Source organism: Styela clava, chromosome 8, assembly GCF_964204865.1.
Source record: "Styela clava chromosome 8, kaStyClav1.hap1.2, whole genome shotgun sequence".
NCBI lineage: Eukaryota > Metazoa > Chordata > Ascidiacea > Stolidobranchia > Styelidae > Styela > Styela clava.
The window spans coordinates 1,284,529-1,312,527 of record NC_135257.1 but is presented as its reverse complement, the minus strand read 5'-3'; the positions used below and the strand labels follow the sequence as shown (position 1 = coordinate 1,312,527).

General features: G+C 36.4%; 2 protein-coding genes across 6 annotated transcripts; both read right to left on the bottom strand.

The window, feature by feature from the left end:
- Positions 1–74: 74 nt before the first annotated feature.
- Positions 75–10,058, bottom strand: LOC120345429 (2-aminomuconic semialdehyde dehydrogenase-like). Its single transcript, XM_039414876.2, has 12 exons — positions 9,930–10,058; positions 9,110–9,252; positions 8,416–8,507; positions 7,528–7,606; positions 7,203–7,375; positions 4,720–4,912; positions 4,231–4,431; positions 3,892–4,053; positions 3,199–3,328; positions 1,996–2,078; positions 1,359–1,458; positions 75–898 (listed from the first exon to the last, which is right to left on the bottom strand). Exons 2-12 carry the CDS (start codon positions 9,218–9,220, stop codon positions 756–758), a joined length of 1,467 nt encoding a protein of 488 aa, XP_039270810.2. The 5' UTR covers positions 9,221–9,252; positions 9,930–10,058; the 3' UTR covers positions 75–755.
- On the bottom strand, positions 9,253–27,831 carry LOC120345428 (uncharacterized). Of its 5 annotated transcripts, none has more exons than XM_039414875.2 (19): positions 27,684–27,831; positions 23,687–23,786; positions 23,226–23,311; positions 21,834–22,020; positions 21,320–21,436; positions 20,774–20,811; positions 19,257–19,330; positions 18,422–18,479; positions 17,218–17,294; positions 16,852–16,970; positions 15,810–15,954; positions 14,331–14,437; positions 13,966–14,081; positions 13,343–13,390; positions 12,959–13,084; positions 12,239–12,331; positions 11,726–11,809; positions 11,128–11,181; positions 9,253–11,045 (listed from the first exon to the last, which is right to left on the bottom strand). In XM_039414875.2, the coding sequence occupies exons 2-19, from the start codon at positions 23,784–23,786 to the stop codon at positions 10,929–10,931; spliced, it is 1,746 nt and encodes a 581-aa protein (XP_039270809.2). In that variant the 5' UTR covers positions 27,684–27,831; the 3' UTR covers positions 9,253–10,928. The 5 variants fall into 5 exon arrangements, with proteins under 5 accessions (XP_039270809.2, XP_077971080.1, XP_077971079.1 ...); XM_078114954.1 differs by lacking the exon at positions 27,684–27,831 and adding an exon at positions 27,271–27,627; XM_078114953.1 differs by lacking the exon at positions 27,684–27,831 and adding an exon at positions 24,762–25,221.
- Between the last annotated feature and the right edge of the window lie 168 nt (positions 27,832–27,999).

Below are 27,999 nucleotides of genomic sequence, written 5' to 3'. Positions count from 1 at the left end.
AATAAAATGCGTCAAACAGCCTAAAAACTGGGAGCAGATACGAGTCCAGATGATGTCCACAATGATGCCCGGAATTCGTAAATGGTTTGAAGGCTTTAATAATGAAGAAATGAGATTTGGCACAATCGATAAAATTTCATACTAATTCATGCGTGAGAAAAGATGATTACTTAATCATATGGATAACAACGACCATGGTTCAGTCGAAAATTCAAGTCGGAGGTGGTATAGTAAATAGTTAACCAGTTAACCTAATCGCTAAAATAGGATATACATACTTGACATATTAATCACTTGAAATACAATTTTGATGCTGAAGAAATGAGATTTGACACGCTGGATAAAATTGCACACTAATTTTGGAGAAGAAAATGGTGATGAGATGGCTTATCATATGAATACCAACGACACTCATTGAGTACCCAGTTCTGATTGGGTATGGGAATGATTGTATACATAGTTTGAAATAACCAGGCCTCGAATCAATCTGTGACAGGAGATAGTCCATCCAATTGACCCAAAAAATCATTTATGGGCACTATACCCATATTAACGAACGCTAATCAGAAAAATGATAGTGAGCATTATCCTAACCATGTGAAATGCAGGTTAATCATCAGCGGTCACAAAACAGCCTTCCAAAAAAACCATTCCATGAACTGATTATAATTCCTGAATCATCCTTGGTAAGTGCTGGACCATTGCGTCTGGCTTGCTTTACATATATAACGAAAGTTTGCCCCACCTATTTTCTATTAATATTTGATGCAGACAGTCTTTGCTTCGGTGAAAAACTCATATGAATCATTCTGTCCTTCTCGTCCAACTCCTGACATCTTGATTCCTCCGAATGGAATCCTCAAGTCTCGAACCAACCAACAATTTACCCATACTGTGCCTGTAAATTACAATTTGTTTACTTCTGATCATTTCTCCGAACCACTACTCATCTGAGCAATTTTCATCTAAGTGCAGGTGTTGAAAAGTACAATTTTGATGTTTTGCTGTGTGACCAAACTTATTGTGGTCGCCATATAATTTAGCCAATTATTGTCCTACCTCTCTTGTGTGATAAATGATGAAATGCTATCCTGAACAATCTATTATTACTGGTACACTCAGTACTGCAAAATTTTAATGTCTTGATCAAACAGAGTGCACTTTTATCAACCATAATAAAATTACAATCATCATTGTGCCATACAACTTCAATCTATGATTGAATGCATTAGCTGTTTTCATCACTGCAGTGCAGTTGCACCCGAAACCAAACCCAAAGTCCATCAAAAAAGATTTCATCTTTGGGTTCAAGAAAATTTCAATATTAACTCCAGCTTCAACCCAGATCAAACACTTACCAGCTTCTAGTTGCTTGGCAACCCGGTGTGTTTTGCCAACATCTTGTGTCCAAAGGCAAGCAGCAAGTCCATACTTCACATCATTTGCTCTCTTGATAACCTGTGTCAAGAAGTTTGCTAGTCATTAATGAAATAGTAATCATATTAAACTGGACTGTGAAGTCGAACTTTTACATGTTCTTATTGATAGTGAAATCCGGAACAGAGTCATAATATATTTAAACTACCAGGAATCGGAGTTGAAATTCAGAATTCTTTGAAGGCGGGGTTTGAGACTTATTATTGGTAATTATCAAAATCAGATTTTCCTTCAGAGACTCAAAATGCATTAGGTTGATTAAATAAACTTTTTCCAAAGAGAGTTGAAGGAGGTGCCAAAATTATGACTAGATTACTTCAAAATTAGAGTCTGGACTTAAGATAGGAGTCAAAATTTACTTCAATCTGGAGACAAGGGTTGCAGTCAAAGTTTGATCAACCCATAGCTGGAGTCGTTTCTAACTGGTTTCGAGTTTGGAGACAAATGCAAAGTTATCCCACATTCCATGGAAGATACAACAATACCATCCAACACTTCCCCACTCAAATAATCTGACATTAAAATGTCGAAAATAAACAAAAGAAACTCTCAACCAACCTCATCCTCAGTATCGAATGGAACGATGCAAGTTACAGGTCCGAATATTTCTTCCTGCATTAAAGGTGAAGAATCATGGACATCTAGAAAGGATGGGAAATAATTGAATTAAGGCTTTTACCGTGGTGCTGTTCACAGCTGTTACAAGCTGTATTGTATAATTTTAGTACCTGTTGACATTTCAGTGTTCGCCCTTAACTTTGCTCAGAAATGAATTTCCTTCAGAGGAAACTTCTGAGTGAATGTGCATTATGCACTATCATACTTCAATATAGGTGCATCGGCTCTCAGCATTTCAGTGGTCGACTGTAACTTTGCTCAGAGATGAATTATTTTACTTTTGTATGAGCGCATGTTTGACCTTGCTTTGAGCAACTTCCTTTGTATATAAAACAGCATTACGTATATCCAATGCTTTGGAATCAGGGAAACAATCCCTAAACTCTAAGGCATTCTATAACTGACTTCACTAATCCTTCTTCACCCAATTCCAAACTCCGAGCCTGTTAAAAATGATACCAGACTCCATTTGAACAAAACTTCCGATTCCAGCTCTCAAATTCCAGATTAAGGGAATTTTTGACTTAGAATCCAAAATCTGAGAAATCAACTTGGATAACAAAAAATTTGACAAATGCATGCCCTCTTTATTTGTCTGTTGAGAGCGCTTATACAACGTAAAGTTTTGGATTTCCTGACGAAACGTGTCCGATATTTCGGCTTTAGCTCCAGAAAATTGAAAATTCTGATTCCGCAGCCGTTCATAAACGCATCAAGTTTGGGGTACGGGAATGACTCACATTATGGTCAGAGTAAATTTCAAAAATACAAAAGTAATAGATTTCTTCGAATGGCTTGCTAAAATAGTAAGTGGAACCATAATTTATAATTGATGGAACATTTTGCACAAAAATACGTTGTAGCACGATAATGATATCCATTTTCTATATTGTGATGCTTTGAACAGGGCTACAGACAAGCAGCCACTTATATAAGAAGCTACTATTTTTAGATAGAATCTTTCCATTTGAACACGAAGTTTAGCCAACTGGTTACACTGGGTAATGTGGCGGGCGTGAGATTTGAATCTGAGAGTTTAAGATGCTGCAATATAGGTTCCCTGGCCAGTGGATCTGGTACAGAGTTTTGTTCAAAGTGAAATGTGTGTAAAATATATTATTAGGAGTTCCACATAAATCTCACCTGTGATAACGGTTGGCATCAAGAAATAACCATTTTGACACTTATCTGGTATTTTAATCTGCGACTTTTCAACAATAGTGTGAACTTTGACTCCTGTTGTATTTTCCGCAAGGTTTATGTAACTGGTTACCTTGAAAAGTAGAATTAAACAATTTACCTTCATTGCTATAGGGATTCTCGACCACGGTGCTTACCAGACAAAAGCTAATTTTCCGTCAGAAGTTCTCCAAGAACTTTGGTTATGTGAAATTCCCTGATTATGTGAAATTCCATGCTTTAAGTCTTGTGCGACAAACATTAATTAATGCACAATTCACAGCTATAATTGGCCTAAATAAGCATTAGCTGTTGGCATTTCAGGGATTCCCCATAACTTTGCCGAGAAATATATCTCCTTTACTTCTGACTGAGTAACATGGCTCTGAGGTTATAAAAATATTTGACCTTTCTTGGGGGTTAATGCAAGCAAGGAATTCACACTCTTCTCTACTACAAAACTGAGTTACTGGTTTCCTTACATTACATGATCAAAATATGGCTGTCAACACATTTTTGGGATTGCAAAATCCTCTGTAGCATAGTAAATGTTATTACGATATGGTCCGAGTATTTTCATTGAAATTTCCAGCTCCACACGTTAGGATGGTATAATCACCACCCACGCTGGTGAATATATTCCAACCCCCTTCTCACCTTTTCCCAGTGTTGTCTGCTCACTAAAGCACCCATGACTGTATCAGGAGAGTCAGGGTGCCCAATGATTATTTTTTTCATTCTTTCCAGAAACTTTGACAGAAAGTCTTCATAGATCTCACGTTGGACAAATATTCTACTAGTGCAGAGACAGACTTCACCCTGAAATAATAAAGCAACATATAAACTAGTCGATTCCAGTTGTAAAAAGTATGCATTATGATTATGTTCATAATTAATTTTGTTTTTCATTGTTGTAATTTCTGTTTATAAAGGTAATGTGTCATGAAAGGCGCGATTAAATAAACATCTCGCAAAAAAACGTTTGTTAAGTGTCACCTGATTTGCAAAACTTGATCTAACAGTCGTCTCGATACATTTCTCCAAGTCAACATCAGCAAATATCACGGCAGCATTTTTCCCTCCAAGTTCTAGCGATAATTTCTTCGTCCATGGCGCAGTTACTTCCTGGATATGCTGCCCAACTGCTGTGCTTCCAGTGAATGATATCAAAGGGACATCGGGGTGAACCAAGATTGGCTGAAAAATATGAACTGGACAATAACTGTATTATCGCGTTTTCATGCCTACACTTCTCAATAAGGTTCCGGAATAAGTAGACACAGATATGTAAGAAGCTACTATGAAGACGGCTCTAGACAAGCAGTCACAGATATGTAACGAGCCATGTAGAATAAGACTCTATTCAGGTAGTTACTTATACATAACAATCAAGTTTGCCTGAAAAGAATGAACTTAGGGACAAAAAAGCTACATATTTTTATTCTCAATTTACATCATGTTCTTATTGCTGAGTTGATACCTTACCTCTCCAGCAGTTGGGCCATATCCAAAGACAATATTTACAACACCAGGTGGCAGTCCTGCTTCAACAAACACTTTACACAGCATCCATGCAGTTACGCTAGTGAATTCGGATGGCTTGCACACACAAGTGTTCCCATATGCAATTGCTGGTGCTATTTTCCATGTCAGAAGATACATAGGCAGGTTCCATGGACTAAATAGATAAAGAACAGTAAATAATACAATATGGCAATTTACACACTGTTGACTTCAAAAGAAGGTTCTGTATAAACAGCTACTGATACATAATGGGCTACTATTTTTGAACAAGACCAGAACCTTCCTGGCTTGGCATTTCTAATCACACTTCATTACACCCTGGGTGTGATGGGACTGGGAAGAAGTGGTAAATATTAATTGCGTGGTTCATCATGTATCACTGTTTCACAAGTTTAATCTGTAACGTTTTGTTTGACTGAAGTCAGGTTTTCGCAGACAAGCAGTATGTAACATTTATACAAAAAAATATATATGAGATAAAGCCTTGTGATAAAACATGGATATAAATATAAAATGAGACTCTGTATTTGGAAGTTAAGCTTGGGAGTATTGTGATAAAAAATGAACATAAGTGAAAAAATAATGAAAAACTCTCTAAACTGGCTTGAAGCTTGTGACCATTGTGATAGCAATGTGGTAAAGAAGTGAACAAGCACGATTAGATGCTCTTTGATCGGGCACAGAAATGATGTTAATCAAAGTCGGACTCCGATCATACAAAATGTTACAGAATAAAATTTGTGGATGTGTGATGCAAAATTTTTGAAACATTCAACATAGCCGTTTTTGAATAAACGAATAATAGCGTAAATGTTCCCAGTAGAGCTAGACCGATATCACTTTTTGACGCCGATACTGATATCGCAATGTCGATATTCTTAAAAATCATATTTTGAGCCACGCTTTTATGATGCTCTTTGTGAGTCTGTAGTTTCATTTTGATATTTGTTATCATGGCAGTAAGACTTTTATTCAACTAACTTTAGTTAATTCTCGAACAAATGTTATTCTGTAACTTTTCCTGCTACTTCAGGAAAAAAAATTGTTAATTAGACGTTTTAAAATATAACTATAGACATATGTTAAGGGTCTTAAAAAATTATAAATTGATATATTTTAAAGTGAATCGTGATAATGATCCTTCGATATTGTGATAGCATATGTGCAGTTACATGTGAAATTTTTAATAACTCTTGTTTCCAGAGACTCTTAATACCTTATTTAGTCAATAATAATGGATTGAGTTTTTATTTTGTAATTTTCAGCAAAATGATAAACAACCATCAATATAGACCCTAGAAATTCAAAATTGAATTTGGGGAGGTCACAAATTCGGAACTGACATGATTGCTTTGAGCTACCTGTACCATGTTTCTATGATTACTAACTCACCAGCTTCGAATCGATTCTATTTATAGAACCACCGTTTAATGCAGTTACCAAATTTGCCTTTTTCTCATTGTGTACTCTCTCAAAAACGTCACTTTATAAAACGTCATTGTTACTGCAGATAATAACTTGTCAGTTATGACCATGCATGAAATGGCTAATCATAAAACACCGGGGAATTAGGAGAGACACCTTTATAACGCAAAATAAAAGCGAGAGAAATATTGGAAAACCAGTTACGCAGGGGCGAGAGTCGTTGCAGCACGCAGCCCAGCGCTTGCCGAGTATGGCCGATATATATCGGCGGTTTATGCCCAATATGATATATTGGCAAACACGCAATATCGGCCCGATATATCGGTTTGTATCCCGGCAGGTTAGCGACTGTCAAAACAGCGACTGTCATAATGGCGATCGCGCTAAAACAGGACTGTTATAATAGCGACTTAACTATTTGTACAGGAATGACAAAATAAAGTTAGGTTTAGGGGGATGGAAGGTGTGTGTGTGGGGGGGTGAAAGAGTGCGTGTATGTGTACAAAAAGTTTGGTCGCTATCATAACAGTCGCTGATTTGATGCCGTCACCATTATGACAGTTGCTGTTCTGACAGTCGCTATTTAGAACCCAAGCCATGTTCCCATACCCGACATGGACAGGTAATAACCAAGAGACCATGGTTTACCACAATCTATATTTTTGCCTTTCCTCTCATTGTGACCCATAGAGAGATTTCCATGCCATATACTGACAAACAAGCAAGAAGGGGTGGTTTATCATATCATTAATCTATCTTAAATTCCCTGACAATCTATCAGTTTTACTTTGTTTGCTCCAGTCGTCAAGAGATGGTTCACATAACCGATGGTCAGTTATGGCTTCCTCCATGATCACGTCCATGCCTCTGAAACAAATAACTAGTCAACTATTCATGCAACACCCATCATGGGCTGGCAACCAGATGAAAGGATATAGTTTGCCATATGATTAAACCGCCTTATCAATTTTCCTCTCACCCATGATAAATAAAAAAAGTTCTATCTTATCTACACTCACCTTATTAAGCCTGCAACACCAATAGGCTGCCTAAGAACATAGTTCACGGCTTCACAAGGAAGTTTTTGAACAACAGAATCCGTTTGCATATGAAGTATTGCAGTCGCAAAAAATCGGAAATTTAATATTGCTCGTGGAATATCAACTGCTCGTGCTAAGGAAACTGGTTTTCCCTGTAAAATTAAGAAAAATTCTTGTTCAAATCGAAGAAAACTAAATTGTCTAAATTTAATTTATTAAATCACGGTTAACTTATTGAGAACTGATTATTATTATAAATGTAAAGCAGGAACAGGAAGTTTTGGAAAACATCCATTCTCCCTACCTGGTCTCTTGATTCCATTTCAGCAAATTCTTCTAACTTTGATTCAAGGATGTCAGCAATTTTTAGCATCATTTTTGATCTGTATAACAAGAGAAGACACAAGAGTGTACTCATATGTTATAAAAAAAAAGCACCGGGTGGTCCCTCAAGACTCGAGCGAAAGTCTAAAATATAAAAAATAAAAGTAACCGCAATCTAGTAGGGCAATGGCGTAATAAATTGGGTAGACAATTCCGAACTGAAAAAAATTCCATACCTTCCAATAAATAGTATCTCCTTACATAATGCTAGATATAAGTGGCCATTTGTACAAGGCCTCGTTCAGACCAAAATGAATGAGCCACACATAAAACAACTTCTTATATCTTTCAGTACTGAAAACTTTGAAATTAATTGATTGGTTCATTAGTTGGTTCATTTTCACAACAACAACAACCCCAAGCATTCTAAGTTATTTCTAACACGACTCAAAACAACAAGAAATTAACAAGTGATCCATATGTACACACGGTGTCCAATGTTAAATGGATATGATTCATAAATCTTGTATCTGACCGTCATATTGGACATACGAGTAATAAAATGGGCATTGCATACCCATTTTGCTACATCCTGGGTGAGGTGGTGGGCATGGAGTTTAGAGTGTGGATGTGTCACAATGGACATGGTACTTAATCGAAACAATTTTAAACTCCCATAATCCTTGCAGATTGTTGGACTCCCTAGGTTACGTCAAAATTACGCTGATTAGTTACTTCTTCCACCATCAAAAATATGAGGATAGCATAGGTCCCGAAACTACCACATCCAGAATTCGAACCTGAGATCGTAAAATGAGTAGGCCAACACTCAACCACAACACCAGCACAACTCAATGTAAAACCTCACCTGTACTGAATACTTGTATCAGACCAGGATTGAAAAGCAGTTTTACCCGCTGCTACTGCTAAACTGACATCCTCCTCATTACTGTCTGGAATCTGTTATGGATAAGCAAGAATTTAGAATGTGTTGCTCGGGATTTCAGATTTATCGTTTGAAAAGGAACACTGATAAGATGATTCAATTTGATCTGAATCGTCGGTAAATCTCGCTTTATACAAGAAAGTGTTTGACCAAATGTAGCCATTGACCCCATAGCAGATTGCATTATTGTTGGGATTACGACGTCTCTCGAGTTCTCACTAAAAATACTGTCTATGCCAGTACCTCTTTTTCGTAATTAGTGACAGCATACTGGGGAAGATATTCGAGGGGGAAATTTGACTTCTGATATTTGACAAAGGGTAGACCATAGTACGAAGGTTGAGGGGTTATTAATCTCAGAGTTAAGTTATGGAAAATGATGTGCACAACGGAAATTTAGGTAAATTGCTCGAATTTCATATGAGATATAAAATTATTAAGTGGGTAACACAACCTCACATTGTGCATGTTATACAAGAGTAAAGCATGATAAAACTCCCTAATCGATGGTGATAAGTGAAAAAATGAGTAATTTATCAAACCATAGTGGTGCACATGATCTTTACCCTGTGATGCCAACCCTAATCACTAGGACCTCCACTGTCTTTACACTTACCTTTGCATGTACATGTCCTGTAGAAGGGTTAAAGCTGTCAATGTAACTTTTATTCAACGGCTCGACAAACTCCCCGTTAATAAAATTTGACACAATGATATGATCTGTCATGATTAGACTATTGCACTTAGGTAATTGAAAAACTGAAAAATAATAAAGCGGTTTAGAATACGTAACAACAAAAGAAGATACACAAAATTGGCGCCAAGAAAATACTTAATAGGAATTCATCTCCCGAAATTTTCACCCATGAAGAATTTTCATCACGGAATATACCGCATAGAATAAAAATTCATATTTAACATACATAAAATCTTTCCGGAAAGAGTTTTCTGATTGCATTTCACATGAGTGTATTTTTGTGGATGAAAAAAAAATTTGCTTCAAAAAGGCATTATTCATTATCCACTGAAATTTAGAATGAATATGCTATGTCAGTTTTCATTCTATCAAATAGACTACCACTTTGCTACAATACAAACGATATGTTCTAAGATAGGATACTGAAAGCCACTAACAAGCAGGAGGCAAGAACCGGTATATCATTAGAAATCATTTCTTGTTTTGTTCATATACAAATTCACAAGTGCAACAAAATAAAGACAGTGTGAACTGAAACATGTTTCCTATGTTAGTTTTTCAGTATGCTAGCTACATATTTGATAAAATATAAACAATATGTTATGAATAAGAAATAAAATATTTTTTTTAGCATTAACTGGGTGAGGAAAGCTGATCGTGACTTAATGAAACCCTTTGAAAGTGTAAAGGGTGCAAGACTGATATATTCCAATTATAAAGTGACTTTCCCTACACCTACCTAAGACTGCTAACAGGCCAAGTCGCTGAGGGGAGCTACTAGATTGATGTCTTATTGGCTCTCCTCTCCTCCCGAAGTAGATATATTATTAACAAAACCAATACTCAGATAAATGCATGTAATGTTCTGGTAAAGAAAATTCACGGTTACACTGCAAAAATGTCAGATCAATTGATTTTGTCTCAAATGCAATTTAACTCAAATTCAAAATTAATTTTTAAAAGAAGATAATAGAATACACATGTATATAGAGTCAAGCTCCAAGAGGTGTATCATTCTAGAATGTAAGATCTATCTCAAATCAGTACTAGGTATACCGCTGCATATTCCATTCCTAATTAATAACACTCTTTTTTATACATTTAATTTAATGATGATCACATAAATTGACATTTTGGTGGTAGCCCATAGCTTCACCAGAGGATCATTTTCGTGTTGTGAACTTAGTTTGAGCAAATTCCCATAAATAAATTTGCTCCAACTCGAAGGCTGCACTTGGTTAGTGACACATGGCGGTAGAGTTAATGGTATGATAATACCGAAACAAATACCTGTATATACACTGTATATACACAGTTACATGACTATACTAATACAACAATCCTACGCAACTGACATACTTTTCAAGTACTAGTTTGTTGACTCATAATGTAATTGACACAATATTAATCAAACAATGTAAAGATATATTTAGCTGTTGGCCCAACATGATAGATATATAATTCATGCATTTCATACAGGGTTTACCTGTGATCCAGGTTTGCCAAATGCCAACAATTCCAAATGCCAAATGCCTTCAAATTCAATAATTTCTATATGTACCAGCGTACATTCAATATCTGCCTGGAAGATTGGTAGACATATATGATATATTTATAGAAATCTTTGTGAAATGAATAGTCTTATATTGTGACGAGGCTTTGGACAAGCAGACAAGTCAGGTCAAGAGTAGCTACTATTTTTGAAAGCACCACAATCTTTCAGGCTCACATAAACGAGTTAAATGTCATCAGAAACAACAACCAATGTTTTGTCTTCGCCTCCATCCATTATGATGTCACTATTGGTGTTTTCAGCCTTCTCTGATCGGATGGATGAGGAATCCATATCAATGCCCTAATATAAAAATAAATTATTTTATATCATCTTAGGTTGGTTACCATTTAACAATCCATACCAGATTTTAAACATTATTTACCTGAGCATGCCTTACGAGCATCAAAACTTGGTCTGCACTTAGAGCAGTGTTACACTGAAAAAGTAAAATGAAAAGTGTAAGGTGAAGTAAGTAAGTCATTGGTAACACACTTGCCATCGCTGATTCCTCTGATTAAGTTAAGTTAATAGATAATTTAGCTTGACGCTTAAGGGTGCAATTTACCCCGAAAAGGGGCTCTGTTCGGAAATACAGAAAGCCACTGATATGTAAGTAGCTACTACAAATAGAGGCCAACGGAGTCCTTCCTGTTCAACACTGAATATGCAATGCATCTGGTGCATTTTAATTTAATCTCTGGGTTGTTATACACTGGGGGTGGGAAGGCTTGAGTAATTGACTCACCTCAAGTTGAACTCAGGTCATCTAAAGGGAATGACTCAAACTCATACTCAACCAACCGCCAGTGAGACTTATCTTGAATAACCTGTGATTTGACTTAACTCACAACTCAGAGTTTGGGGACTTCCACCCTACACTAATATATGATCAATTAATACATTTATTAGTAATTGGTTCAAAAACTACGCAAAAAAGTGTCCAGTTATTTTGTCAGTTCTATGATATTATAACTACTAACCTCGGTAGAGGGGTTTGTTGCCGTGGCAACAGACAGTCCTTCATCTTTTATTATAATCTGACTTCCATCAAGGATTGCGCTGTTCTGCATGAGTAAAGAAATAAGAAATACATATAGTATGGTGAGATGTAGAGATATTTGTTCTACCCAGTTATAGAACATCTTGACATATCATTGGATGCTTGGGAACAGCCTTGATTGGAAGGAAGATGTGAAAAAGCCTCATAAAAAATAAAGTACCTGTATAGAAGCCAGAATAGAAATACAAATTATTCGGATTTAACTTGAGGGTGAGGGAAAAAATCACATGTTGGGTCATGACCAAAATTGGGTATGGGGCTAGCTAGCCAATCAATTAGGAGAGGAAGTTTTATTCAAAATTTGGGTTTATTAAATATTATTATTTCTTTATTTGGTAATATTGTGATAATTATTTATGAATGTATGATAAACTATTCAAATAGAGCATAGGAAACTATATTTTGTCTATATAATATCTGTCGCAGAACTCACCTGCGTTCCATTTGAATGCTTCACATAAAGTTTGCCATCGTTTATCGTAACCTCTATTTCACCTTCAGCACCAGATTGGGAGATCTTTTGATCCTGCGATTAGGGAGGAATATTCATGAATAGAATAGCATTGCAATAAATAAAATTGTCAGTGAAGTATGGCCAACTGAAAAAGTATAACAATTTTTATGCTTCTCACCATACACTCACAATAAAGGATCTCTACCGGTCGATACTGACATTCAAGGAACCACTAGGAATGCCATCCGTGTGGCATAGGGCATCACATTAGTTAAGGCTAGCCCTGGCAATATTACACCCTTGCTCTGCTAAACGGTTGATACCTTGTGCAAAGCAATAGTAAACACACTTGCCATCGCACTACTACCTTGGTTTAGTCCTTTCAAAAAAAATGTTGCTCTTAACATAATAGTGGCTGCTTAGAAGAGTGGAGGTGAGAAAGTCGATACATTCATTTTCAATTTCAAAATGAATTCCATTTTCAGTAAATGTTGAGCAGGCATATGCTGCTTGATATTTCACAATTATCAACCATAATTTTGCTCACATATTTTTTATTATTTATACTGCTTTGACAGGACTTTGCTTGGAGTACAAATATAGATCAGTATAAATGACTGCTTGTACAGAGCCGTGTTTGGTATGAAAGACAAGTGAATATGAAGCAGAAAAAAAATTTTGAGCTCTGTGTACACTTACATCATCAGGAATAGAAGCTTGATTTTCTGTTTCATGCATTGTGACCTCATTGCCACGGTTACTGCCGCCACTTTCTTGAGAAGGCAACATCAACACAGTGGATCGCAGCGTTGTTTCATCACATAACTGAAAAAATATATTGTCATTCTTGTGTAGAGCCTTGTTGAGAGGAAAGGGCTCGATGTCCTAGCGGTTGAAGCATTGTGATGGCATCTCAGATTACAAATCTCCCTCCCACTGTCCAATATTATGTGTAGATATTTCATGCCCTGGACTGGCAACCCAACAAGAAGCATTGGCTTGTCATAAAGATGAGCTAGCTCAGCAGATTTCCTTTCCTCCAAATGAAGACTTTGTCACATGCCTCCAAAACACATCACTTACCTTTGCTTTTAAAATCATTCTTCCATCTGATGTCATTAAACCACTGTCCTAGAAAAAAGAAAAATCATGTAAGTTGAACTAGTCAGAATTAATCCCAGATCCAGCAGAGCATCGAACAAGGCACATCGTGAGGCAAAAATTGATGGACCGCAACTAGTCACAAATAATCCAAAGTCTTACAGAATATCAAACAAGGCACTTGATGAGACAAAATCAATGAACTGGAACTAGTCAGAATCAAGAAACAGTCCTTCGAGAATATCAAACAAGATGTTTAAGTGTTGAAGCAGAACAAGTCATAAATATTTCTGAGATCTTGCAGATTATCAAACAGAACGTTTCAAGAGCCAAACATCATTGAACCGCAACTGGTTAGAATTAATCTGTGATAATACTTTTATAATATTACATTGTACACCAAATACGAATTAAATTTGAACTGCATACGAGTGATAACATGCTGATCAAACTATGGGTAATTTTTCATTGAGAAGTTAGAAAACATCAGGATAAGCCACTCTGGCACAGCAGAGCATAATGGTAATATTTGAATACAAAGTTCAAGTTCAAGGAAGGGTTCAGACAAAGGTTCAAACCTTCTGTAAAAAGAACTCCATACATACCTGCAACTTCAGCTGTGGTGGATTTGCTTTCTTTCGATGAGTTTTAAGATGAGACAAAAAATTTCCACGATGGTTGAAGTATCTCCCACAGTCTGGACATGGCCCAATCATATCCCCTGGAAAAAGAAGCCATAGGTCATATGTCAATGTGATCATAGGGTGTGATAAATTTTCAATTTCTGGAATCCTATATCTTTGTATTTTTAAGGCAAGTTCACCCTGAATGAAGGTTTATTGTAATCAGCCACTTATATGCAAAAAGCCTGTATTCTTTTAAAAAGACCATATTTTTTCCAGGTTGGCCTAAAATTGTGGGTTTTGCGCATTTATATATAAAATTATGGCAAGCACGGAACAATGCAAACCTGTGTGTTCTCTGATATGTCTCTTCAAATCGCACCTATATCCATAAGCCTTGCCACATTCTGTACAAACATATGGTTTTTCTTTCGTGTGAGATCGCTTATGCTCTCTAGGAAATATGAAAAAGAAACGTTAATTCCAAGTAGATCGAATTTTTTTTGAATATTTAACCCAGAGTACCATGGTCTAGTGCAGGGGTTCTCAGCCTTTTTTCTGTTAAGTACCCCCCGAATCACGAAACAATCAACGCGTAACCCCGGTAATCAGACACCGAACAAAATTGTGATATATTGACTAACAATTTGTTGCAACACCAATTCATTGACCATATCTAACTACCGTAAATTAAATCGTCTTGTTGATATTATTGCCCTTATCGTCTGCTTAAACTGATGAATTCCTAAAATCTTTCCCAAGTTACAATAAGCATAATAACTTCTTCAATGCTCGCAGCACGCTGTCTTTAGAGATTTCACAGTTTGTACGCAAAGCCTTGAATTTCACATTGTTGTGTCACAATCACAACAACGCAATTTCAGGGAAAATCTACGTTTCAGTTGGCGTCTAGTTGCAGTGGGCACGCATTTTCCTCTGGAAGTAATAAAGGATATTAAAAAAAACAGCAACATACAAAAGCTCGACTGTCATCCAAGTACCCCTAGAAATCTTCTGATGAACCACTGGGGGTTCGCGAACCCCAGGCTGAGAACCCCTGGTCTAGTGGTTGAATCATTAGGCATAACTGTGTTGACATGGTAGTTTATTCACCATCTCAAATTCCATGCTCATCAACTCACCTGGGATATAATAAATTGGGCAGGCCCCACTGAACCAAACATATTTTAGTCCTTCCGAAAATAGTACCTCATTACATATCATTAGATATTTGCTAATTGTACAGGTGCCTTCTTGAAAAAAAAATTGATTTTGGTTTTCAAGATTTAGATGAGGCTTTCTCAAACTGAGCACTCTTTGGCACTAGGTCCACGAAATGGTTCACAATGACCACTTCACTTCAAAGTAAAACTGACTATGATTTTTTATACAACGCTCATTCAGCCTTTTCACTTCAAACTTAGCCCTGTACAAGCAGTCGTGGATATCCAACAATATGAGAAGAGATACTATTATTAGATTTAAAAAGACCTGGTACTTCCCAGTTCAGCATTGCCCACCCTAGTTATCACACCCTGGTTGCAGTGGTTCTTATATGAAATTTGAAACTAAAAGTTAAGTCTAACAATCTAACCAGTATACAATAAATCCGAAGTGACCTTTTGTTCGCGTAACTTACATTCAAAAACTTCTGAGTTTCTTCACTTCCAAGTGGATGAACGCCATTCACCACCTTTATGGTATATGGTTTCAGTAGTGGTCGCTCATAAACTGCTCAAAAATGGGTCACCTCACGTCTGAGTGAGTATGTATGATCTTGCTTTAGGAAAAGTAATATCAAGTTCAAAAATGGTCATTTATCTCACCTAACTTGCGTCATTGTTGAAAAACATTTTCCACAAATATCACAATGTTTACTTTTCACTCCCTTGTGCCATAACATATGTTTGCGTATTGTAGAAGGGTCAGAGAAAGTCTTGCTGCAGAAACTACATGGATATGGTCTCTCTCCTGGAAAAAAACTTTTATGAGATCTAATATTTCACATAAAATTCTAGCTGTTTTATAAGAATTCACAGTAGCATTGCTTTTATTTCGTCAAGAATGACCACCTGCGTCACGGCTGTCCTGGGTTTTGTTTTACAGTGCTCAGCCACATGTCCATGTAAGTCATGTAGGGCTGTAAGCTACCGGTACGGTGCTTAATTATTGTATAACCTTGTCAATATATCTGGGCATTCCTCTTTTTTTTCTAAAGTGGGGGATGAGATCAGAACTAAGGACTTGAAGACTTTGATTCCCATCCCAACATCTGATTAATAAAACGAGTACAGTTTGAGTCATAAAAACTTTGAATCCGATTCCAGCTCTGAACTATGATAAAACTATTTGTTTATACTGAGAACTCGCACAAATATCAAGCTTATTTAATTAGCTATCGAGAATGCTTAGTCAACTTCAAATTCAATTATCGCCAATAAAAGTGAAAAATTGCCTTTAAATTCGCATTCTAAATTCAATGGAGAGGTGGGAATGAGCCCGAAGTTAGAAGTTGAAGTTGTTTTTTAATTGATAATAATACCAGACTCCACAAGCCTGAGATTAATATAAAAACAGGATTGTTAAAACTAGCCCTTGGCCCACAAAGCCATTAAAGAATTCGTTACTTAGTATATGCAATAACTACAATAATTGAGTGGATTGATTGTGGTTTGCCCAATTTTTTGACTGTGATTCATTTATTCTATTGCTTTTGTTGGTGGGCGTTTTATTATTGAACGTGGCAAAAAAATAACTGATGAAGATGCTGAAAAAATAACTATGCATTTTCATACAGCAGTGGGCCACGAGGATTGAGAGTTTTTATAATGAAAGTCTGGAAACCATCATCAAATTATTCCAACCCACCTGTGTGAATTCTTTCATGTATCCTCAAGTTATAGATACTGACGAATGACTTATCACAGACATTGCATTGAAATGGTTTCTCACCGGTATGTGATCGCCTATGAACCTCATATTTAGGCCTGTGTATGAAAAAAATGAAATTTAAGAAAATGAACAGACAAACAGTGTTTTAAGCGTTATTGTTAACTGCTGTTAAATATATCGCCTTCAAATTCATAACCATTATCTCACCCAGGGTTAAAATAATTTAATAAGTAAGTAAGTACTTGTACTGGACTCATTTGGATTGATAAACATGCAAACGTGTTTGCTAATAATTCTTCTTTCTACTTTTAGTACATAATACCATATAAACCAACTACAAACCTTGTAAAAGTTTTGTTGCAGATCTCGCAGTTAATTCGAGCTTGTGGACGTCGACCTTTTCGCCTGATTTTCTTTGCCTGAATAAAAAAAAACTTTCATGAAATATAGCAGTATTTGTACCAGATTAGGCACTAATCATTGTTCTAACAATAAAAAATACTGAAATTTCTATGCTAAAGAAGAGCAAACGCCTAACAAACAGCTAATGTAGACATATCGAATTCTCCGTACATAAAAACTCCATCACCCGTTATTAAGCTCAAGGATAAATATATATTGTAATTATACATACAGTTTGATATAGTTATTCTAAACAAAAATATGAAAACTTCGACAAATCGCTTCAGTTTCCTTCCACCCTTCAGTCACATTGCAACGATTGAAACATCGATTTAAAGCTACAATGCAAGCAGTATTACTCAGCGGACCGCACCAAGCATTTCTTTACACACCAATACATGACCAAACTTCATGAATAAGGAAGTAATCAAGGCAATGCGGCACATTAAGTGCACTCAAGATGAAGAAGGATTATTATGACATAAAAAAAGAACCATTTTTGTACAAGCTTTCACATAAATGTGTAGCGAAGAGTTGCAAAATAATTTGCAAAATTTCTGAAAGCAAAATTTCATTTCGTCAACTAAAAGTGGGAAGGATACTGCTAAAAGAGTTGAAGGCAACCACTGATGAACTAAAAGCTATATATAGATATAGATATAGGCTATGTATATAGGTATTGCAGGTATTATATTATGGGTTTGCACATAACAAGGTCTCAAGATCTCAGTTGAAAATGGAAACATTGCTACTAAATGAGTTACAATCGACTCCTGACCCATTCAAAACTAACCATATAAATAGATTTAAATGCAAGAGTGCTCATAGTGCGGTTGGTCTGCCTGTTTTGAGGAACCAACTTGACGGAACAGAGCCATGAAGATGCAAATGGCAAGATTATTTTGATGGCTTTTGCATCAATGATTGAATAGGATTAGTACGCAGGTAGTCAAAACTCGTCCACACAGTTTGAGAAACGGTATGCAAAGATCTAGAATACTAACAATAAGTCTTACGAAAGCAGAATCTCAGGCCCAGGGCTGTGGAATCAGGGAAAATGGTTTCAAATTTAGGAGCTCACTGCATATCAGTCTCTGTTTGGCCAAAAAAATATATAAAATCTTTTCTATAAAGCAAACCTCACCTCATCATCAATCTCTTCCAAACTATAAATTTGTTTCTGAGAAGATTGAGTGGGAGATCTGAAAAAAAAAGAAATGGTATTAGAAATTGGATTTGATATTTATCCCAGGAGAGGAAAGTCAACAAAAAGATTTGATCATAGAATAGGATTTTCATATTTATTCTGGTGTAGAAGAAATCCAATAAGATGGCTCAATCATGGGATAAGATTCCTGTATTTATCATGTATCATGAAAGGCGATAAGTCACCTTAATCCTATGCTGAGCCACCCTACCGTCCAGTTACCAGTTCATGTTGGGTATGGGAATAGTAGACCAGTTAGTTATTTGTTTCAGATGCATTGAAATGTACTTTACGATAAGGAGTCCAGCAATCCTCTAACAAATAATATTCCGATATGGGATTGGAACCTGCAAACTAGCACAGGGTAATCAGAGTTGTGGTGGGAAGACAGTTTTGAAGATCTTAGCAGTATGCGACAACCGTCAAACCAGTACACTCTAATGCGTTCTGTCCTGTTAAAATCATCATCAAAGGGATTAACTTTTGTCAAGAAGAATCTATATTTATTATTGTTGTTCATCATTTAAAAAGCAAGTTCATGCACAAATATACATAGGCACGAATAGCGTGTTATTCTGGGAAAATAAAGAAATTCTGGAACAATTCAGAATGTGACATTATACGAAGAATCAATTAAGTTGTGATTGAATTTTGTCTGGTTGAAATTAGCATAGAGGAAACTAGTATCAATTATTGAACTTTTTCCTTCCTTTCCTTTTCAATCTTGTTCTTGAACCACCACCTCTCAAAAATAACTACACAACATAGTAACCTTTCTTTGTCCTGGGCAGCAAACTCTTCAGCAAGGGAGCCTGTATCTGTAGTCTGATAGACTTCAACCATCATCTGAAACAAAAATAGTATTTTTAACTTTGAAAAATGAGTATGAGGAATTCTAGTGGTCACCGGAAACGCATGTCCATGTGACTTCGTGTTGAACAAATTCCCACAAAAGAAGTTAACAGTTACATGCTTATAGATTAGAACAAAAAATCCTTGTTAAAAACTTTCATTATATTCAAAACATATTTAACTATTTTTCCCAGTTTTCATACAATATTTTCACATGCATTTCAGTCTGAATGTGGATAAAATATCAGTTTAAAGCCTATGCCCACCACCTAGAGCAGTGGTTCTTAAACTGCGTTCGATCGAACCCCTGGGGTTCGGTGGAGCTGTTCCAGAGGTGCGACGAAGGTGCTCTGAAACAGTTGCATATTATGAGACTTTTTTATCACCCTGCATACTAATTATGCAAAAATAACTATAGTTCATGATGACTAATTACTAATGACTTGAACAATTGAATGAAACAATTAATTGGTGTTACCCTTATTCATATTCTACCGTACTAATAAAATTTAACTCAATTTTACGGATAAATCGAAGATAGGCAGTAATTGTACATGAATGAATGCAAAATCAGAGCGTGTTTGAATTTCACTAGGTGATAAATTTGCGACAAAGAATAGTTTATCGCAGAGCTTTATCCGAAATTATTATGATCCATTCAGGACAACCTCGATATGGCGCCGAATTAATCCTATCTCTATTTCTGTAAAATAAAACAATTGGCAAATGATTTTATTCGCATTTCAGCGCAGTTTAAAGTTTGAGAACAAATTGCTCGAACTACCAACGTTTATGGAGTATATTATCATCTTTCGGATTTTCAAAGTTATTTTTTATCAGTTTTCGCCGGTTCACCAGCAAAACTTATACAACAAAAACCATCTGCTCTTTCTGCCGCCAACGCCATTGTGACAAAACAATGGTTATTCCCACATGGTTATTAATATCTAAGGTTTCATCACAATGTTCATATTCTACAACCTTGCAAGAATTAGCTTCCGCTTTATAACGTTACGGTTTGGCTTCTAATTTCAACCGTTCAGTACGATGGGGTTCGGCGGGAGCTTGCAGAATAGCACAGGGGTTCGGCAGGCTCACAAAGGTTAAGAACCACTGACCTAGAGTGTGATTAATTTAGCAGGAAACATTCCAGTACTCCCTGAAATAGTAGTTTTTCACATGTCAGTAGTCAGTACATACAAGTGGATGGCTGTAATGGCTTGTCCAAAGTGAAAGGCATGAATAAGCATTGAAAAATGAAAAATGAATTAGATAGTCCCCAATCCCATTCTTGCTTCTAGATTGTTGTTCACAAATCTGGGGTGATGCCATAAAAATATCAACCTTTTATGGGACTGGTAATTGAACTCGAAGCCACACACAGAGAAAAGTAATTAGAATCTCGAATAGAATAAAATAAAACGAACATAAACCTACGCTGGTCATGGGCTTTTCGTTTCCCTCGACTGTTTCTTCTGAAAAAAAAAGCTGACAGTCAAAAATTCAAAGAAACAGATATTGACAACATTTGAAAAATGAAATAATAGTGTAAAAAGGTTAAGATGAACATTTCCAACGTTTTGTCTGGCCACAGTTGACTTTTTCAGCAAAGCAGAAAAGAAGCTAAAAATGAGAGTACATTGTGTGTGTAATTGAGTTTCCAAGGTTTCCAAGGTCGAGTATAGTTGTCAAAAACCAGACTCAAAATTTTCATCGATGATTAAATATAAGTTGTGTTCATTATGTTCAATAGGCTATATTATTATGTTCCTTATCTCGGAATATATCAGTTTGAAACAGATCAACAGTGCGAAAAGGTGGCTGACCCCAGCTGTAGATATCTCATTCCAAGATCTATCCAGCCTATTACATTTTTGGTCAGAAAGCGGGCGTGAGGATTATAGAGCCAAAAATCTTAGCTCTTATTTCCTCTAGAAATTTCGTTGAATGCAAAAACTAAATAAAAGATGCACCATATCTCACCAGTATATTCTTCGGAAAGTTTGTTCTCATTTTCAATCTCTTCTGTAAATCTATGCAAAATATCTTGTTTCTGATTTGCTACAAAACTGTCAATTTTTCCACCATGGTTCTGTACCACTGAAAACATAGTCAGAAATGGCAATCAGTAATTTAATGAGCACAAAAAAGACTGTCCAAGCATCCCTGATACGAGAGAGCTAAATGTATTTGTGGGGACTTAAATTTGAAGTAATGGACCCAGCGTGAGTCAAAACCGCATGTCATGCCAATTTGGCTTTTCTCTCTAAAGAGTCATACTCGTTGGTTATATTTAATAGTATCATCTACCAATTACCGCTGACGTTACAAATTGCTGTAAAATTACGTAGAATTTGGTACTAGAAAAATTCCAGCCGATTCAGACTATGATATTATTACATACTAGTGGTGAGTATACCGTTCAAAATGTGAGGCATATAAAAAACGTTATATAGTCAACAACAAAAATGTATCGAGATTTAAAACAACTAACTGCCTTCTCGCTCATTTTTCTTGAACTTATTACAAAGGTCAATGACCTCTTGCATCTGTAAAAACTGAGCAGTTGCTTGCAATTGGTCGACATTAGTGGGCGTGGCATTCAATTTTGCAGTGTAAATAAAATCGACAATGATTGAGAAAAATCCTGCTTCTACACCATCCAGATTTATGTTTGAAGTTGCCTATGAACAAAAGATTTAAACATAAAATTAAAATATTTAATAAAATGTAACAAATGGGAAGAAAAGACATAGTGGTTCCAACGAGGTTTCAAAATGGAATCTAAAAAACTCACATCAAACTCGTAGCTATTTAAAAACTACTGACAAAATTTTGATTCCGACTGATGAAGTTACATGAAATTCTGAATCCAGCTCCAAACTCTACGATACCTAAATTTTGACATGTTGAGAATGCTAATTCAGCCTAATGTTTTTTTAGTTTGTACCAGAACCTCAATTGTCATGCATGAGTCCTCTTTACTTCTGAGTTCCTGTACATGACCTTGCTTTGAGTAAACTATTCTACAATGAAAACAAATAAATGGTGAGAAAATATAAAATATGGCATCTCAAAAATTGATTATTTCACGTAACGTTTGAGATAATGATTGAAGATACCTAACTAACTACCGGTAACTACTGCTCATTTTCTACTGTCCTTGTGTTAGTGGATAATATTCATTGACTGCAAGGATATAAAATAAAATATTAAGATGGCTATATTGAGTGGTTCTAAAGCCTCGCATAAATTTAAAAAAAAAATTTCTGTATCGTATAGTCGGCTGAAAGGTTACGTACGGGATAAAATAGCAATTATTGAGAACACTAGGATAGGATAGGATTTACATATTTATCCCGGGGGAGAGGAAAGCCGATAAGACAGCTTAATCATATGGCGAACCACGACCTCTCGTCCGGTTACTAGTCCAGGTCGGGTATGGGATTAGTTAGCCAGGTATTCGTTTTCAGAAGCATGGACTTGATGGTGGAGGAAGCCATAACCGACCAGCGGTTACGTGAACCACCCTACGGCGGCGAGGAGTCCAGCAATTCTCTCGCACATGATCATCCCCGCATGGGATCCGAACCCACGAAGGGTAATCAGAGATGCGGTGGCGAGCCTATTCCTAATGCTTAGCACGATGCGCCACACCGTCGATATTTTCATTTGCCTTTTTGTAATGCGGGAGTAAAGAAGATTAGTCGAAGTGATCCAAGAGCCAAATATATTTAGGTAACGTTTTGTCTGACCAAACTCAGACTTCGGCAATATAAATCTGGCCAGACGAAAATTCCAGATATGTATTTGTTTTCAAGTGCCATGGGACTCTGGGATAAGGATACTAATAATACTGAAATGCAAATAAGCATAAAAATAAACAAACCTGTCCGAGGGCGACATCTTGTAACACAGAACAGAACAGGGAGCTGTAAGCAGCTAGAAGTGATTTATGGAGGGAGAATTGCTGGCCTGCAAGAATAAAAAAAATGAATGCTACAGGACCTTATGTATAGATACTATGGCCTAGTACACTTCTCCCCAAACAATAGACAACAAGTGAGCATGATGGTCTAGCGCGGACCATTTCTGAAGCAAAAAAAATCTCGGCAGAATCAAGACACGAGAATCAAATAAATATTGATTTTATCAATTTTTTTTCATTCATCTCTTAACATTTGCAAAATTTAGTGAGAACCTTGTCCCGGAACTTCTTTCTCAGGCTATGAAGTCTGGGGAAATTCATAATCAACTCCTGACTCCAGGTTGGTAAATATTTTGCTCTGACTTTAAGGCAGGAAAATTTTGTCTTCGATTTATACTACCCTGTTAAAATCAAGCTCTTACCTGCTACTATCACAGTCACGTCAGTAAACTCCGAAGCAATTCTTTGGTAATTCAGTTTTTCAAGAGTTTTAGCTGGATGGGCATCACAATGTATCACCATCTGAACATGGAAAAATAATAAGACATTTTAGGGCACTCTTGTTACTGCTATACCACAAATTAGTCGATTCAAGTTTATTATTTCTAGCCAGTAAAACAGTCAGTATAGTATAGCTTTTATACTGTACATAAAATTAATCAACTAATATATTTAGAAATATATTAATATTCGAGATTATATTAGAGAGCCATTAAACCAGGGGTGGGGGTGCACAACCCTTTTGCTATTAGCGGCCAAATTGCATTTATTTGTATTCAATACGGCCTACAGCGGGTCGATGATCGAAAGTCGGGGAGAGGGGCGGTCGCCCCAATTTTCCTGTTCAAAAGTATAATAAAATGTCAAACATTTTAATGAATTTATTCTATAAAAGTTTACAAAGCATAGCCGCCAAATCCTATATTTTGAACCTTTTTTTTCATTTATAGGATTTTGTATGTGGACGGTCGCAATATTTTTTACGACGGCCACAGGTAGTGCACCGTTGCATTAGACTATAAGATTGTGATGGCATTCTTCACTTCAGCTGCATTGCTTGAAACATGGTTTGGGGAATTTTTGAAAGTGACCTAGGTCAGGAAATATAGCCACATGGTTGCAATGGTGAAGTGTAGGGCATTTAGATACAATATCCCTGGACAATAAATCAATTAAACTTAAATTGACTCACAAAAGGTTTTTATAGTAATGAATAGTGTTATTTGATCACTGTATATACAGTACAAATGTACCATACACTGCAATGATAACCGGTATGGTAACGTAGCTTGTGCTGATGAAGATAGGATAGGTTATATATATTTATCCCAGTCAGCCAATCGCCCATATATAATTGAAAGGAAAGCGTTTTCAAGTCCATTGACATCTAAGCAGATCCACAACATATATAATGCCATTGTTTGAAAACTGAATGGCTAAAATTTCAAATGTAAATTTAGGTATAATAACTTAAAAATAACTTAAAATGTATTATACTCAAAGTCCAGAATTGTTTATATTTTCTTTAGCGGGAGCTGTTGAGCGATTTGATATCTGCTTCAAATTTAACTGCCAGTCTGATAGTAATCACTGCCCTGACTGCTAGACTATTTATGAATAAAACTTATAAACAACTCAAACACATTCTAAAAAAATCTGCCCAATACGGTGCGGTAGTCAGTAGATTGGCATATCGCCCGATTCCTGAATTCACACTTAGTAAAGAGCTCTTGTTATTTCAATGTGGGTGGGAATATCGTTGCAATCAATCTTTTGGTACTTCAGCTTTGATTTCTTCCTGCTTTTTTACCCCCATAAGATAAAGGAGTTAGGCCAATTCTGGTTTCAACAACTTTTGAAATTTTTTGCATAGGCTGATGTACGGTAATACTGTAATACGTGGACGCTTAGGCCCAAGTTGCACTGAACAAATTCTGGGTCTCATGTAGTTTCGTACCTTACATACTTCTAGTGGGCGTAGCACAACAAATTTTCCCCGTGTCAATCCTAACCCCCGTCCGACTACATCATCCAAAAACTATTCACTACGACGTAATAGAGCCCTTCAAACTATACGAACTGTCATCCAAGACGCGCAGACGAGCACCCAAAATCAAACAGCTATTTCTCTCGTTTTCTCGTCGCAAAGATCCCAATATGAAAGAGATCGATGACGTTAGTCAGTTATTTATCATCGGCGCCGATGCCATTTCGGGCGATCATACGTATATTGGGCAAGCTCTATGACGAGACTGGGATGTCTTAGTGACGTAATTTCTGGATGGCGTAGTCGGATGGAGGTTAGGATTGACCTTTCAAAAAATTGTTACGCTACAGCCACTAGAAGTACGTTAGGTACGAAACTATACACAAGACCCCAAACTCTTAGGGATGTAAGTTTCGGACATCTTGTAGAGCATAGGTTCTCAAAGTGCTCCGTACGGAGCCCCAGGGCTCCGCGAGAGAAACCCAGGGGCTCCGCGAGCTATCCGATTACTTTTCAAAATAATGACTAGTTTTGTAACTGTTCAAAGACACAATAACAGCTTTGATAAAATTTGACAACAATATAGCCTCGAAATATGGCAAAGAGGCGGAATTGAAAAATGACATTATTTATGAGCTGGAGCGCAGCCAGGATTCTCAAGAGGTGGGGATTTGAATCGGAAATTTTCGCGCAACATTCTTTGCGATTATAAAAAGCGGATAAGGAGATTTCTGTTGCGTAAAATATTCAATGTATGGCCGATGCGAGCATTTAAAGTGTCTTGTCGTAATAATTCAATTGTACTCATAGTTACTCAAGTTTCATTCGAGATTACTATTAGGATTACTAAAATGAAAGAATAGGTACTATTCTAAAATAACATAAAACACGTGATAAACTGCCAACTTTGAATAAATTGGAGTCGTATTTTTGCGATCTTGGAATTTGTCAAACTTGATTTGTTTTTTTTTGTTCTTATTATTAAGCAAGATATCGCCGTTTAAAAAATCACAAAATCTGGGCAAAATACGATTGAAATTTATTTTAATGCAATGCGGCTCCGTCGGTAGTTTCAGAATAAAAAAATGGTAAATCGCGCACACAATTGACTGTGTTTCGATTTCGCAGTTACTATACGATGAATAACCGAAGAAAACCTAACATTACACCAAATTTTGTGATTTACAATACCTATAAAAGCGTTTTTAATCTGACGTGAGTCTGCTAAAACCAAACTTATAGTGTGATCTTTTATTTTAAGTTTTAATATTTTAAAATGCCGTTTTTCAATCAAGAAATTTGAGTTGCGGATTTACCTCTTTATTATTAATCATTATTTTTAGCATTTCGTCGCCGATGACTATATGGTAACATGTTTTTCACATTGAACTCATAATTCCCCACGAGAACAAAAAAGCAATTATCGTCGTCATTGTGGAACAATACATGTATATGCCGAAGAAAATTTTTGATTTAGGGAGAATAAACACCGGCGTAAAGATGTTTAAAAACATGCCATGCTGACGGAAACTATCGGTGATTGTAACAAAATACAATCGCGCACGTTATTAGCAGCCGTTTAAGTCTTCCGAAAATGTCAAAAGGGAAAAGATTCGACCCCTAGTTTATTAATATGTTTGTCAAGTGTCAAATTTACAGCTTTAGTAATAGTATATATAATTTATCTTTGAAATTTTGATTTATTTATGACTTGCATTAACCCCATTAAAAAAAGGTTTAGCATTTAAATTAAGTTAAGTACTTTTAACTTACTCAAGAATATTTATCGGAAAGCTACAATTTTAACATTTTTTTGGGGGCTCCGCGAATAATAGTCAACCTTTTCAGGGGCTCCGCATCACCAAAAGTTTGAGAACCCCTGTTGTAGAGCATGGTTCAAAATCCCAAAATATTAAAAAAAAAGTAAAATTTCAAAAATGGCACTGGTGAAAACCAATCTCGATAGGCACAACTAAGCTGAGCAACTACTGAACTAGGATAGGATAGGATAGGACTTACATATTTATCCCGGGGGAGAGGAAGGCCGATAAGACGACTTATCCATATGGCGAACCACGGCCTCTCGTCCGGTTACCATTCCAAGTCGGGTATGGGATTAGTTTTACTGTATTGTTTGTTTTCGGAAGCATGGACTTGGTGGTGGAGGAAGCCGTAACCGACCAGCGGTTACGTGAACCACCCAACGACGGCGAGGAGTCCAGCAATCCTCTCGCACATAACCATCGCTGCATGGGATTCGAACAACTAAGCTGCCGGCTGACTGGTACAAGACTCTGCAGTAGTGTAAACCTACCATATATCTATTTTAGCAATAATACTGTCTTAAAAACGCTGGTCCCGTATATTTTATATATAAAAAAACCTAAAGGGAGCAGAAAGGTAGATGCAAAAATAGGGGAAAACCCACTTACTTTTATGATTTTGGGATGGAGTCGGAAACTACCTCCCGAAACTGATGTTTTTCTTGATGGACGCGAGGTATGATTATGCCGTAATCACGTGACATCGAATTTCACAGGGCATCGATCATGTTTACTCATGTGAAACAGCGGAAGCACACAAATATATAAATTTATCAAACGTTCAAAACCAATGAATATTTTCATATAAAGAGTAAGTTGAAAAGTTATATTCAATTTCATTGGTATGATTGGACTAGCCAACCAAGCAAAATACACATACACATCATGCAACATATCCAATTAATAATGTTTTAATTAAATTTTA